We start from the raw sequence: 16,178 nt of genomic DNA on the forward strand, positions 1-16,178 counted from the left end.
GAGACTGCATTAGAATATGTTCTTGCCTATGTATTTTTGAGGTTTTAAAAAGATGTTATATAGCCTAATTACTGCAGTTTCCTACCAAAGCTGTCTAATGTAGTGCGTTTCTCAAGAGTGTTTTGCACAGTTTTCCTCTAGTAAAGGAGTGATTTTGGGTCCAAATGCTAAAGTGTATTTAGTTGCACAATTTGCAGAAGACAATTTTACAGAAATGGTGCATGAAGGTTGCTTTAAACGTTCTCCGCGCCTATATGCAAGAAGTCAAATGAAATGTTTGCCTTATCTGATTTTCTTGTTTTTAACAGAAAGAACCTGATATTCATTACCGGTGTGCATTGGCCTCAAATTTCTTTTTTTTTTCCTTTTGTAAATTTCTGTCTAATTGATAATGGTTTTGTTGCTAGGTTTTAGAAACTCTTTAGTAACTAAGGAAAGAGGAACTAGTCTTGTGGTTTTCTGTTTGGTTTAGAGCTCTTCACTTGTGATGGTCAAGTTTGTACTCTTCTCTAACTCTCATTTCAAAACCGTCCCCAGGCTGATATTAACTCAAATATATTGACCTCTTTTGTAAGTTGCTTAGGATAAAAGTGTCTGCTAAGTAAATAATTGTAAATGATTTCATTCTATAAAGAATTTCTTTGCTCTAGTGTTTACAATCAAAAAGTTGTTTCAATAGCTGCTGCCCTTTTTAAAACAACATTTATTTCTATCACACGTTTTCATACAAATGGTGTAGCTCAAAGAGCTTTACAACATGAAGAAAGAAAAAAGAAAAATATAAAAATAAGATTAGGCAATACTAAGTAACAAAGAATAAAGTAAGGTCCGATGGGCAGGAGGACAGAAAAAATAAAACTCCAGAGGGCTGGAGAAGAAAAAAAAAACAAAATCTGTTTCAAGGCCATGAGACTGCCCAGACCCCACTGGGCATTCTATCCTCTTTAATAAAACCCCTGTGTGCGTCCAGTGTCCATGTGTGTGTGTCTTCTGGTGAAGTGCGCATGTGCGGGGCACAGTGCGATGCTTCAAAGCAGATGCTTCAAAAGCCGCCTGACGCATCACACAAGACAGAGAGGGCGGGACCTATTAAATATCGCGCGGCCGATCCAATCGGATTTCTGGAAATGAGGTAAGACTTAAAACAACAGGCATGAAAAATCCAATCCGGTACTGAGACGCGGAGACGAGTGTCCCAAAAGAGGTGGGATTAGTGTTTGTTGTTGTGCAAGTGTTCACTCTGAGGATGTCAGATTTGCGATTAAGAAGCCTGGCCCGGTAAAGTGTAAAGTGTCAGTCGTTGAAGGGGTTTTCCTAAATATACGAATTTTCATGATATTACAATAGGATGACTTTTAAAAGTAGATTTATTTTCGCGCACATAAAATCCGTTGCTGGGGAGACGCCACACATACAATAATCAGCTGCATGCCAGTACAGATTAAAATACTTGCTGGGGAACTGCACAGTACTTGCTGGAGAGACGCCACAGCCATGATTATCAACTACACGCCACACATTATATCAGTTGCTGCGGAGAATCTGCTGATTGCCCACTTTTGTGAAAGAAAATTAAACGCATATTACGGACATCAAAGCCAGTATTACTGTCGGAGAAAATTACAGGCATTTTACGGAAATACAAACCAGTATTACTGGGAGAGAAAATTAAAGGCACACAATACAGTGACGCATATTACAGCCAAATATAAGCCAGTATTACTGTAACAGAAAATATTACGGACATACAAGCCTATATTACAGTGACTATATACTAACAACATGCCACCCAAAAAAGATAATGAGCGTCAGAAAAATGCTAGAAGAGAAAGACTCAGAAGAGCAAATAGATCTATAGAGGAACAGGAAAATGAGTGTAAAATAATTCTCAAAGAGAATGCACTACTGTTCTAGCGCCCGTTATTGTAACGGGCTTAATGTCTAGTCTAATATAAATGATCGAAATCAGTCCTCAAGGCTCTCAGGCTTCATTTGAAAGAAATAGATGATGATGGTCATGTGGACATCTGGCCTTCAATTCAACAGTGTAAGGACTGCATGGGTGCCTTGATCAGGTGGTGGTGTCGGCAGAAAAAAGGAGTGAAAAGGAATAGCAGAGAAAGTAGGGGTTAGTAAGGATTGTGGAGCCATGATAAAAACGATAACTAAATGCATATACAGAATATCAGAGTTACGCCAAAATTAAACTATGAGAAAGCCATATTAAAATAATGGTGTTTTAGCAGTGTTTTAAAGTGCTCCACCATATTAGCCTGGCAAATTTCTATCTGTAATCTGTTCCAGATATTAGGTGCATAACAGCAGAAGGCTGCCTTATCATTTCCTTTAAGTTTAGCTTTTGGAATTATAAGCAGAGATTCATTTGAAGATGTAAGGTTACGATTCGGAGTGTAAGGTAAAAGGCATCCGAAATATAGGATGTAGCAGATTATTTAAGGCTTAAACCATAAGCAGTATTTTAAAGTCAATTCTAAATGGCACAGGTAACCAGTGTAGTGACATCAGAACTGGAGAGATGTGCTCAGATTTTCTTTTCCTAGTTAGGATTCTAGCAACTGGCTATAACCAATTGATATTTTTTGGGGGGAGTCATAAGAGGAGTGTGTTACAGTAATCTAGTTGACTAAAAACAAAAGCATGAACTAATTTTTCAGCATCTTGCAGAGTTATAGGGATCAAATTTTTGCTATATTTCTTAAGTGAAAAAATGCTGTCCTAGTGATCTGATTAATATGTAATTTAAAATTTAGGTCAATAATTACCCCTAAATTATTTGCATCTGTCTTGACTTCTAAGCCTTATGGATCAAGTTTATTTCTAATATCCTCATTATATTCATTTTTGTCAATCACTAAGATTTCTGTTTTCTCCTTATTTAGTTTGACAAAATTACAACTCATCCATTCAGTAACACAAGTAAGACATTGGGTCAGTGAACGAAGAGAGTCGGGGTCATCAGGTGCTATTGATGAATACAGTTGTGTGTTGTCAGCATAGCTGTGGTAGCTCACATTATGCCTTGAGATAATCTTACCTAATGGAAGCGTGTAGATTGAAAAGAGCAGTGGACCCAGGATAGATCCTTGTGGAACACAATATAGAATATCATGTGTCTTCGAAGTATAATTACCGCAACTAACAAAGATATCTAACAACATTGAACTGTATCCCACACCCACGCTCCTTCATTTTGTATGTCTCAGGCTCTTTCTGATATTTTCTTATTTATTTTTATTTATGTACAACCCTACCCTGTGTACATGAGCTTATAAAAAGATATGCTCTTCAGGTATTCTATAAAGAAAAAACCTTCACTTCAGAAGGGACGTGGAAATTGCTTGAGAAACAGTGAGTTGTTTGTCCTGGTCACTAAAGAGAATTTTTCATCAAAGGGGAGTTCACTCTACTGCTGCTGCCTAGTTGGGAAGCAGGAACAAAGGTAGCCATAATATGTTCATAGGATCAGTATTGTTGCATGTGCAGTGAACTTGTAACTTGCATGTGCTAATCAACATGCAACACATTGCCACTCTCCAGCAATTCCTTAGGTATGGCAGAGATTTGGTCTCTGATTAATAAATGTTGGAAAGTAAAAAACAGCTGTGAGAAGGATACTTGAGGAGCACATGTATTTTAAAATATGTGATTCTCAAATTGGCTTAATCTATTGGTTCTTAAACTTTTTTTCCCCTCATGTCCCAATTTTTCCTTTGTTTGTGTATTCAAGACCCAGAATCTCTGACGTAGGTCGTAATGAAACAATAGCTATTGCTTTAACTGCCCACAGTGACCCATCGCAAGACACTGCAAATCGTATGCAGCCCTTTCCCATTAAGTACAGTGGTACTTCTGGTCACGACCGTAATTCTGGACGCAACCCGATTTGGTCGCGACCCAAACGTAATTTTCCCATAAGATTGTATGTAAATACAATTAATTCATTCCAGACCGTACGAACTGTATGTAAATATATATATTTTTTAGGCACAAAAATAGTTAATTATACCATAGAATGCACAGTGTGATAGTAAACTAAATGTAAAAACATTGAATAACACTGAGAAAACCATTGTAAGAGTTTGCGCTAGACACTTACGAACTGCCCGCTTTAAACACTTTTTTAATGAGTTTTAAGCACAGGGAAAAAAAATTAAATGCCACTTCTCTTGCGAAACTTTTCAAACCATCCTCTACTGGCTTTAAATTCCTCACCTTCGCCACTCGAAGAAAGGTTTTTTTTTTTTTTCAACAAATCGCCATGAATCTTCCTGGCTTTCTCGCATATGATCGCCTCACTTAAGCTATCCTCTGCAAGTTGCTTTTCGTTCAACCACACTAGCAACAGTTTGTCCACCTCTTCCAGCACTTGAGTCCTCTGCTTGGTTAACATTGTAACTCCTTTTGCAACATCAGCTGCTTTGTTAGGCCCTGTATACGCAAACAAACGAAAATGGGAAGCGGAGAATGGGAAATCATTGGCATGTACGAATGCGTGTAGGGAAACTGGCCACCAGTGTTTTTGTTCGCCACCAGAGCGTGTGGTCGTGAACAGATACAAAATTTTGGCAAACTTTTTGATCGTAACCCAATTTGTATGTGTTCGGAAGCGTTCGTGACCAGAGGTTCTACTGTACTACTTTGAATCATGTCTCTGTGCGACCCAAATTCAAACAACATGTAAGACCCATAGTTTAAGCATCTGTGGTTTAATCCAATTCATAGTCGGGGGAACTGGAATCTATGCTGGCAGCATTAAACATAATTTATGTCCATTTCAGGACCCAATCATGCACACACCCACGTCAATTACAATACAATTCAGTACAAATACAGTACAATTCAGAATCTTAAATTAGAAGAACAAATGCAGCATGTTTTTAGAGTTGTGGGTGGAAATCCAAAGTGCTCAGATAAAAACCATGCCAACAGTGACAGGACAAAAGATTTGAATCCAAGAGGCTGTAAGAGTGGAATACTAACCACTGTGCTGTTAGACACCAATTATCTACAGTCTAATTAATTGAGAGACACATGAAAGTAGTTTATACATTTTTGTATTTAAAAATAATAGTAATAATAATTCTTTACATTTATAAAGCACTTTTCTCACTACTCAAAGCACTCAAAATACTCAATATAGTTATAGTAAAAATGTAAAGATACTCTTGCAGACATTCTTTTAGAATATAGAATTCTCCATTATTTAAGTAACTGAGTAGTGCTCTTTCTTTACCATAAAATTTGATACATCAAAACTATCACAAAATACTTTTCTTATCCTGTTTTATAAAGAAAGGTTTGCACAATGAGTCAGTGGTGGAGTGAAAGCCTACATACTTTATAGGCACGGGTTTTAGCCTTTAAGCCACACAGCTTCACTACCAGTAGTTAATTCAGTCTGAAAAATTTGATGGCCTAGTTGGAAAGAATTCTTTAATACACTTTAGTTGTGTGTGTCCTTTTATCTGTTTTACACTATATTAAAATATGTTAAGACTTTAGATTTGAGCATATTTTTAAAAACGGGAAGTGTCATGGGATGACCGATCATCTTCAAATAGATCCGTGCTCACTTTGTGTCATGTAATTTATGTTGCTATATTGTGATATTGCCAACTGCAGGAGATATATGAAAATGATTATAGGAAAATCCCTGAATGTTCATTTGGCTTTCCATTAATTCCTGTGGAATACAATAAACCTTGTAGGCACCTACCTAAAAGACACTTCTAGCATTTTAAATTGATCAGATACAAAGTAAAGCAGTAAAGAACTCTTTAAGATGCTACAGTGCTTAAAATGGTTTAATCTGCGCATCTAGAACATTTCTAGATTATGTTATACTTTTTGATTTTTTTTCCCCATGTAGTAAAGCTGCCTCAGATAATAAAACTAATAAGAGCCAAAAGTGCAGAGGGCCTGAGTTTCAAAGCTGTCCTCCTTGAGCTGCTGGCAATTACAGGGACCATGGTCTACAGCATCTCCAACAGCTTCCCATTCAGGTATGTCACTTTCAACAAAATGTGTATCTCCAATCAAAAGCATTCCGATTTCTGCAGGGAAATATGTACCCAAGTCTTCAATCTGGTCCTGTAGGAAGTATCATGTGATCGAATGGTTTACGGAACTGAAACAACACAGCTTCTTTTTTTTCATAGAAAGACCAGTCATTAGAAGTCTTGAGAGTCTTCAGACTATTAAAGTTGTTTGTAAAACATTATATATTCTTTCATACCCATTGTTAATTGCAAAGACATGGTTCTCCATTCTCCCATTAACACTGATCTCTGAGTGTTTTAATTATTTGTACCATTGTGGCCTAATATTAGGCACTGCATAAAAGACGCATGTCTTCCTCTTGCACAGTTGCTCATCCTACTCGGACAACTGACCACCTAAAATGCAAGGAATGTCTGACTGTTCACTTTGCATGCACTTCAGATGGCAACGATGCATATTGAATGGTTTTATGAATTTGTGTTGATCACTACCATATTGAATTAATTGCTGCAGTACAGAAGCAGCCATCCTTGGATGGCACATGCATGTGAGCTATGCCCATAACTTCCTTAGTCATGCCTCTGGAGTGAGATAGAGGTCATGGAACACCGTCAACCGAGGCATGAAGTGGAGAAGGAGCCAAAAAGTTAATGGCTGAGAGAGAAACGCTTGTAGAGGGGAAGGTACCTCCTCAATATTTCTGCGAGGAGAGCAAAGTCGTTTTCCCAGTGGTTAGGAATAGTTTTAAGAAGCTAAATGCCCAGTCCTGTGAATGCTCTGCAAAAAACCCTTACCTTCAGCTTTCAGTGCCCACTATTTCTTTTAATTTTTATTTATTTATTTATTTTTTCTCATTTCCTTTCAGCTGTGGCTAAATTATATGGTAAAAGTTAGCATATCCAAGTGCAGCAAAGGAACATCCAATGTTTTAGATTCATTTTATGCAAATAACCCATCTGTGTGCCCTTTTTGGTGGAGGAGGAGAAAATGACAATGCTGCATGTGTCAAACCATTCAGTTGGACAGTCATAAAAGACTCAGTTCACTGATCCAGGGACTGGTTAATGTTTGACCAAAAAAGCAAACAAACTTGCAAAATAGCTTTGATGTAACAGAATCACATTAATTTCAGCTATTACACATTTGTGTGCAGAATTGTGTCAGTGATGGCAGCAAGTGAAATGCTTCAGGAAAGGTGTAGATTTTATTGTGTCAATACAAGTCATATTTAGCTTTTTCATTATTCCTAAATGTTTTAGGTGTGCTAATAAACATTTAGACAATTTGTGATAGCAGCAGATTTAGTGTACTTGTTTTGGGATTGCACAGTGGGGCATTGTTGGGAATTGTGGATGCAACTTTGGCCACTATATTTTGTTGTTTGTCTACCTGGTGAGAGCTAGTAAATGATTTCACAAAGAATTACACACCAGCCTGTTCCTTATGGAGGAATATTTTGGACAAGATTAAATAAATAAATACGTGAAAAATTACTATGAAATGTGGCAATAAATGCAGGAAGAGAGCATGATTTGTGAGTGTAAATAAATGTGTCATGGAATATGTTTTTTTGTTGCTTTATTTATTTATTTATTTATTTATTTATTTATTCTGTATTAGTCTTTCAAATGCAACATGAAGCATGGTTTAAATTTAAAATGGTCTCTTTCACTCATCAAAGCTGAGTGGGTGGGCTCTAGTGAGTGCTGTGTTTTAATTGGTGAATCACCAGTACACTGGACAGTTGCCACATATACAGCAGACACTTCAAACACAAATAATAATAATAATTCTTTACATTTATATAGCGCTTTTCTCACTACTCAAAGCTCTTTCCACACAGGGAGGACCCGGGAAGCAAACCCACAATCTCCTTACTGCAAAGCAGCAGCATTACCACTGTGCCACCTGTGCAGGCTCCCAGTGATGAATTCACAATTTATAGAATTAAACTTTCCACTTTGCACAGTTTCTTACACTCACAGTTGATATGTACAACCACAAATTTGAGCATGCAAATGACCCAACACGATTCCCAAGTCAAGCAAAGCACATATATTCACTCTGCAGATAATTCACCAGTCAAAAACAGTACCAGCTAGAGTCCGCCCTCTTAGATTTGATGAGTGGAAGTGGCAGTTTTAAATTCAAGACCTATTTCTTGTTGTGTTTGAAGGAATATTGCAGACAATTTATAAGTAAGAAACAAATAAATAAGCAACAGAAAACCTATTATGTGACACATTAATTTATTTACACTCATAATTCCTGCTGTTTTTCTTTATTTATTGTCATATTTCACAGTACTTCTATTTGTTTGCGTATTTGTTTATTTAATTTTTTCCTAAATATTCCTCCATAGCTCCTTGCTTTTTCTCTTGTCGGTCTCATGCCAGATGTTGACTCTGCCTGCTGCTTGTTGACAGTGCCTGGGGAGAAGTGCTGTTTCTGATGGTGCAGACCGTGACGATTGGCTTTCTCATTCAGCATTATGGGGGGAACACTGGAAGAGGTATGTTTGCTGGGCGAAGGTATGAGAATTGTTTTGTATTTTGGAGGTTGGCATAAAGCACAGTTCGGTGACCAGTTGTAAAAGACAACTTGGAGAATGGGACGAAAAATCTATTACTACAGAAGTAACAAAGGTAGTAAAAAGAAGATGGGACGAGAATAAAATGAAGGAAAACATAGCAACATGAAAATGAAGCAAATGAAGGTTTATATTACTCTTTTCTATTGTAAGCACTGTGCTACAATGTTTTTTATGTTGCGGGTAAACTTCTTATATTTTTGAAGTAAGTTAATATCTAAGGTGGCACACCTAAAAGAACAAGAGACACATCTGAAATCCTCTGACTCTGGCCATCTCACTGTTCAACAGGTTCATTATGTGCCTCTTGTTTAATCCTTGTTTAAATTTCTTGCTATTCCATTCATCTATTTTGTATATCCACTTGATTGAATAATCAGGTCACAATGCAGCAGACCAAGGTCCAAGCTACAGTAGCTAATCACTTTAATGCACTTGTCTTTGGAATATGTGAGGAACACCATAGTAATCAAACATAAATCCATACAGACATGTGCAAACATACAGCGGCTGTTTTGAAATTTAATCTCACCCTTCCAGTACTGTGACACAGCATTGATGACCAGTGCACAATCATGCCACCTGCTTTGGGTATCCCATGCTCTAGAAGTCTTTCCATATGTCTTTATGCAGTGCTCCATCACTGGTCACATTTAAATCTTACTTAAAAACACGCCTTGTGCTCAATTGGCAGTCTGTTGTTTATAAACTACAATGTAGTAGGCTCATTTCACACTAATGACTAACTGTGTGTCCCCTAGCAAGAAAGTTAAACTTTTAGTGTGGTCAGGATGTAATAAATAAAGTGACCATAACATTTGTTATATTTATTAGGTGCATTTAATTATAACAGGGTAGTGTCCTTTTTTTCCTCCAGAACAGCCTGAATTCTTTGAGGGACTGAATCAAAAAGGTGCTGAATATGTGAACATTGTACACAATGCTGCTGGGATATTTATCCTGAATTGGAATATGACTGAATGAATAAAACAGTTACTCAGATGACTGGAAAGCATTCCTTTGATTTTATCCTGTGTTAGGAAAGGAAAAAAATGCTAATTGTCCAAACTCCAGTGGTCCAGCCAGAAATTTTGTAAAAATGCCGCATCTTCATAAAGATGGCAAATATAAAGCAGCCTTATCATTGTTGCACAATTTTCGATAAACATCCTCAAATATTTTTGAAAGTTTAGCATTATAATATACATATTTTGACTATAATATTTACATTAAGCTGATATGGTTAGGAAAATAGGTTTTTACAGTAATTTATTGATTTAATTTTATTATTTTTTGATCCAGAGCTATTATGCAGTTTTGCTTACATATTTCTTCAGTGTTGGACCAAGTAGAATAAGTGATTTGCTCAAGATCGTATTAAGAAGTCAACCTTGGGTATACATTTTGTAGTGTACAGTTCAGTAATTCAATTACGTCCTAGGCCACGCTGCTGACATTGGGACAAGACAGGCATTTTATGCCTTCAATGTAAATAACAGCAAAATACTCAATCATGTGTTGAGTATTTAGAGTACAGTGTAAAGAAAATCCCATTTAATTATAGTGATGCTATTTGCTAATAGAAAAATATTTTGACAACATTCATTGAAATGTATAAAAGGCTCATTTTGTTTTTTTTTTTCCCTTCCCCACTGTAAAATTTTACGATGCTTAAGGCATTGGGTTTTTAGGGCTTTATGCAGTTATACTGTTACTGCTGCTGTCACCACTGACCCCCAAGACTGTGATAACGCTGATGCAAGCCACCAATGTACCAGCTATTGTAATTAGTCGGGTAAGTTCTGTGTGTATGTCTGTCTCTCCCCTTCTTTGTTTGTATCTAAACTCAATCCCAACATATCCATGTAATATTCTTTTATCTCTTACCAGCTCATTCAAGCAGCTACTAACTATCGCAACGGACACACAGGGCAGCTGTCTGCTATCACTGTGTTCCTGCTATTTGCTGGTTCTTTAGCCCGAATTTTCACAACAGTGCAGGTATGAAGATTTTTATTTTTGTTTGTGTGACTCACACCTTGGCTTCTATTATAGATGCACTGTAGTCTGTGTCAGTCTTTTTGTATGGATAGATAGATCTGACTTATTTCCTTTTCATAAAAATGTTTACGTATTAAGGAAACACAAGGTTTAGAAGGCCTTTAAGCATTGCTTTTTTGCTCCATTTTGTAGGTGTGTTATCTTTCTCACTTTGTCATTTTAGATTGTTTCTTCCTTCAGTCTAAATTCACACTTTATAGGTTGTTGGGCATTTCTTGGCTGCCTACCATATTGTGTTGAACTACAGTCTTTTGAAAAAGTAAGTACATTGCATGGAAATTGTTGACTTTTTCAACATATTGAGCTGGAAAACAATGCCAACAGATAAAGGTGATATATTTTAATAAAAATACAATGAAAATATGTCTTTTCGATCATTTATTCAATGAAAATATCCATAAATGTAATGGTCTGCTAGGGTAAAAGTAAGTACACCCTTGACCTCAGAAGCTTGTGTTGCACCCTTTGGCAGAAATTGCTTCTTGTAGAATTTTTTGAATAAACTGTCCAGCAGTCTCTGAAATTGACTCGGGTACATTTTTTGACCACACCTTCATGAAAGATTCATTCAGTTGCAAGAAAACCCAGGAACATATTGCACATACTATCTGTTTCAAATCACTCCCACTTTATTTCAATGGGATTCAATCAGAGCTTTTACTAGGCCAGTCAATAACCCTCCAATTAGTCTTTTTGAGCCAGTCCTTGGTGGATTTGCTAGTGTACTTCAGATCATTCTCATGTTGAAAGGTCCATTTCATTTTCAAATTTAGCTTCCAGACAGATGGCCTCACATGCTTGATATGATGCAGAATTAATTGTTAACTTGATGATTTTAAGCTGCTCAGGACCTGAAAGCAGCAAAGCAACCCCAAACCAGAACATTTCAACCACGCTTCAAGTGGTATGAGGTTCTTCATCTAAAATCTTCAATTTGTGCCAAACATGTTTACCATTACTATCTTTGATTCTGTCCAGAGTGCATTGGTCCAGAAGGCCCTGTCTTTGCCTACATTTTCAAGTATAAAATGAAGTCTTGCTCAAATATTCTTTTTGTATAGCAAAGATCTTTTACTGGCACACCTCGCATTCAGGTCAAATTTGTGCAATCTCTTTCTGATTGTACCTGCATGCGCTTGAACACCAGCTTTTGCAAGAGTTACCTGCAGACCCCACAATGAAATTCAGAGGTTCTTAGAGACTTCTTATAGTACGTATCACAAAATCCCAGATGTTGAGCTGAATTTGATGAGCCGGCCAGTCCTGGACAAATTAGTAGTCATTTGAATGCTTACACACTTTTTAAATACCTATGAGTCAGTCTGTTAAGGGATTGACAACCTTCTTTCTGAGGACTTTAGAGAGATCTTTTGGTCTTATCGTGATAACACTACACATGTCGATATCAAAAGATGACACCAGACCCTCAATATCTGTGGTTTCAATAAGACAGGTTCCTTAAGGAGATTCTAATCATCGGCACCTAATCAGGAACACATTGTTCTAATCTGATGGGTCTGAAGTAGTGATAAATGTATTGGTGTACTTACTATTTCAAACGACAAATCTGCATTTTTGTTAATTTAGATCATGAGAATGAATCCACCATGTCAATGTTATGGATCATTTGTATATCACCTTTATCTATAGGCACTGTTTGAATGAATATCTGATGAATGCCTGTTCAAATATGCTGAAAAAGTCAACCATTTCCATGATGTGTACTTACTTTTTCACATGTCTATATGTTCCTTGTTTCTATCCTTGACTGAATATGCTTTAGAGCAGGAGCGGATAATTCTGGTGCTGAAGGGCTGTGATGACTGCAGGCTTTTGGTTCCACCGGTTTCTTAAGTTAATATTTTGTTAATTGAACTCCTCATTTAATCACATTTTGTCTTCTGTCTGACATGACTTTACACACAATGTTTTTAGTGATGTTATTTTAATTCACTTGCTTGTCAAGAATTAAAAATATATGTTCTGTTTTATTTTTTCATCATAAAGTTGCTAAAATTGAGTGATAGGTTCCAGTTCTCCTTAGTTCATTTTGTCTGTTTACCCAGAAAAAATAAAATGTAGGATGGAACAGATTTCTAGTCACCACTGAGTGATGACAGAAATAAGGAGCATATAATCTAATTAAATAACACGTCCCGTGAACCAAAATAATTGGGTTTTGTTTAAGATATTAATTAGAAGACTACCCACCCTTACTGGTGCTGATGTCAACAGCAGTTTTTAGAAATCCATTCTCTCTGTAGACGGTTTATGATGAGTCAAACTCCATTCTCTTAGATGAATTTGTGTGCTAGAAAGACAATAATTGGCACCAAGGACTCTCTGATATCCAAGCCAGAAGCTTATGTGTTTGGGTGGGGAGGATTCTTGTATTTATTTATTTATTTATGGGAGCTTCTGTAAAATTTTAATTTCCCCTTGGGGATAAATAAAGTATAATCTAATCATATACTTAAAATGAAACTCCCCTGACACAAAATGAAAGTACATCGCAGTATGCCCTCAGCAGAGCTTGCCTTGTATTTTACCCTTGACTATTTGAACCGTGTGCTTTGGCACATAAACTTATTAGCACATAAGTCTCCCAGCTAATAATTATAGAAAATATAATGGTGTGCAAATACAAACATTCAGGCTCAGAGCCTCTTATGTGCGATCAGACACCAGTTTGGAAAAAAAAAAAGAGATGTAAATTTGCTTGTAATCAGGTCGACACTGATTATTAAATGCCCAAACCTTACACGACAAAAAGTACACATTTGGGGCGCACACTAACTTTAACAAATGTAGTAAATAACAAATCATTCTCTGATTCAAAACAAAGCAAACAGACTATGAGTGTGAAAATGTCCATAATCCCAATATACATTCACCGGCCACTTTATTAGGTACATCTTGCTAGTACCGGGTTGACTTTCGCCTTCAGAACTGCCATAATTCTTTGTGGCATAGATTCAACAAGGTGCTAGAAACATTCCTCAGGGATTGTGGTCCATATTGACATGAAAACATCACACAGTTGCTGCAGATTTGTCGACTGCGCCTCCATGATGTGAATCTCCCATTCCACCACATCCCAAAGGTGCTGTATTGGATTGAGATCTGGTGACTGTGGAGGTCATTTGAGTACAGTGAACTCATTGTCATGTTCAAGAAACCAGTTTGAGATGATTTGAGCTTTTTGAGATGGTGCGTTAACCTGCTGGAAATACCCATCAGAAGATGGTTACACTGGAGTGGACATGGTCAACAATAATACTCAGATAGGTTGTGACATTTCAATGATGCTCAGTTTGTACTAAGTAGCCCAAATTGTGCAAAGAAAATATCCCCCACACCATTACACCACCACCAGCCTGAACCGTTGATAACATGGCAGGATGGATCCATGCTTTAATGTTGTTGACACATTCTGACCATCCCATCTGAATGTTGCAGTAGAATCCAAGGTGCATCAAACCAGGCAACATTTTTCCAATCTTTTGTTGTCCGATTTTAGTGAACCCATGCGAATTGTAACCTTAGTTGTCTGTTATTAGCGGATAGGAGTGGCACCCAGTGTGGTCTCCTGCTGCTGCAGCCCATCTGCTTCAAAGTTTGATGTGTTGTGCGTTCAGAGATGCTCATCTGCTTACCTTGGTTGTTTGAGTTACTGTGTTGCCTTTCTATTATGTCAAACCAGTCTGGCCTTTCTCTTCTGATAACTGGCATCGACAGGCATTTTTACCCAGACAATTGCCACTCACTGGATATTTTCCATTTTTTGGAGCATTCTCTGTAAACCCTAGAGATGAACATGAAAATCCCAATAGATCAGCAGTTTCTGAAGTACTCAGACCAGCCCACAACCATGCCACATTCAAAGTCACTTAAATCCTCTTTCCTTCCCATCCTAATGTTCAGTTTAAACTTCAGCAGGTCATTTTGACAATGTCTACAGTCCTAAATGCATTGAGTTGCTGCCGTGTGATTGGCTGATTAGATATTTGTGTTGAACAGGTGTACCTAATAAAGTAGCAAGTGAGTGTACATGACAGTATGAAGTTTTTTTTTGTTTGTTTGTTTTTTTTAATTAATTAAAATTTATTTTATAGTAGGAAAAACAATCAAAGTATAAAGCCAACAGCCCAAAAAATAAACAGTTTGATATCCTGTGAAAATTTTGTTTCCACAAAAGAAATATAATTAAACATAACATTTGAAAAAAATAAAATTAAATAGAGGTATTGCAGACTATCCATTTATTTAACACAGAACTTTTAATGAGACTGCACACCAAACTGTACAAGGCTTCTTTAACATTAGCAGCACAACCCGAGGGATGCATTAAAGCTCAACAACTTCATAATAATAAATACTGATAATTAATCCTGTGACGTCACCACTTTTACAGTATTCTTGCTTGTGTCAATTGGTTACCATGAAGTTATACATTTAGCCACAAGAATTTGTAGCCCAAATAAATAAATATATTAATACTAATAAAAAATTCTAGAATGAGTTATTCAAAACTACTTTACTAGTTTTCACTTAGTGCCTTTTGCAGGGACGGTTCCTGCGTTGTGCCCAAAGTTACTAGGAAAGGCTTAAAGTGGATCTAAGAATGTCATGCTGTTTTCTTTTTAAATGTTAACCATTAATTATGAAGGTTTAAAATATTGTTGACTGTCTTGTGAATTTGAAGGTTTTAAATATCAGTAAAGTCACAGTTTTTTTTAACTGCAGGTTTTCTCGGTAACTTGAAAAATGAAGGTTTTAAGTTTCCCTTTTTACTCAGGAAGTTCTGAAGAGAGGAAAGAATAAGAGCAGTTTCAGCCTTTCAGCAGCTGTTTATTCATGAGTTTTAGCTGAGGAAGAATTTATTGAATAGACAGACGTGCATTTCCGACTTGTTTTTCTAATGAGAAGCTGCTAATTTTTGTTTTTGCAAGAGAAAGAAGCGTAAATTTGACAGATTTTGTATTGATATTATGATAGCTTTTAGTCTGAAAGATGAGGTTATATTTGTAGCAAATAAAAGAAAAACATAGATGCATGTTGAAGTGGAGAAACTGAAAGAAAACATTTTGGTGGATGATTTCTTTTTTTTGTCTTGCTAGGAAACTGGAGATCCTTTAATGATACTGACATTTGTGGTTTCGTCATGCTGCAATGGCATTATTGCAGCCCAGTTACTCTACTACTGGAATGTCCCATCCAGCCACAAGGAGAAAAAGCACAAGTAGAGTAAAAAAAAGGAAAAACGTGTTGCAGAGGAGGGGAAGAAATCATGGAGTTCATACCTGATGGAACATTTCTTTAAACCCAAATCTTTCTGGACCAAAATAAACCGAAAATTATTTTGTGCAATATTTACTGATTTAGAATCGGTTACATAACCAGCTGTTGGAGCGTAATAAAGTCCGGGCTAATAGATGAGTCCAAAATCATGAAAGCTGTAGGGACAATAACAGCAGTCAGCATTGGTGATATACTGTATATGAAA

At 36.7% G+C, this 16,178-nt stretch overlaps 1 protein-coding gene across 1 annotated transcript in view; it reads left to right on the forward strand.

Moving 5' to 3' along the window:
* Window positions 1–15,936, forward strand: part of mpdu1b (mannose-P-dolichol utilization defect 1b) — a 30,400-nt gene extending 14,464 nt beyond the window's left edge. Inside the window, exons 3-7 of the mRNA XM_028798432.2 lie at window positions 5,891–6,023; window positions 8,448–8,533; window positions 10,288–10,406; window positions 10,502–10,612; window positions 15,793–15,936. Coding sequence (XP_028654265.2) covers window positions 5,891–6,023; window positions 8,448–8,533; window positions 10,288–10,406; window positions 10,502–10,612; window positions 15,793–15,918 — 575 coding nt within the window. The 3' untranslated portion in view covers window positions 15,919–15,936. The remainder of the gene's footprint in view (window positions 1–5,890; window positions 6,024–8,447; window positions 8,534–10,287; window positions 10,407–10,501; window positions 10,613–15,792) is intronic.
* Window positions 15,937–16,178: the final 242 nt, after the last annotated feature.

Source organism: Erpetoichthys calabaricus, chromosome 3 (assembly GCF_900747795.2).
Source record: "Erpetoichthys calabaricus chromosome 3, fErpCal1.3, whole genome shotgun sequence".
Taxonomy (NCBI): domain Eukaryota; kingdom Metazoa; phylum Chordata; class Cladistia; order Polypteriformes; family Polypteridae; genus Erpetoichthys; species Erpetoichthys calabaricus.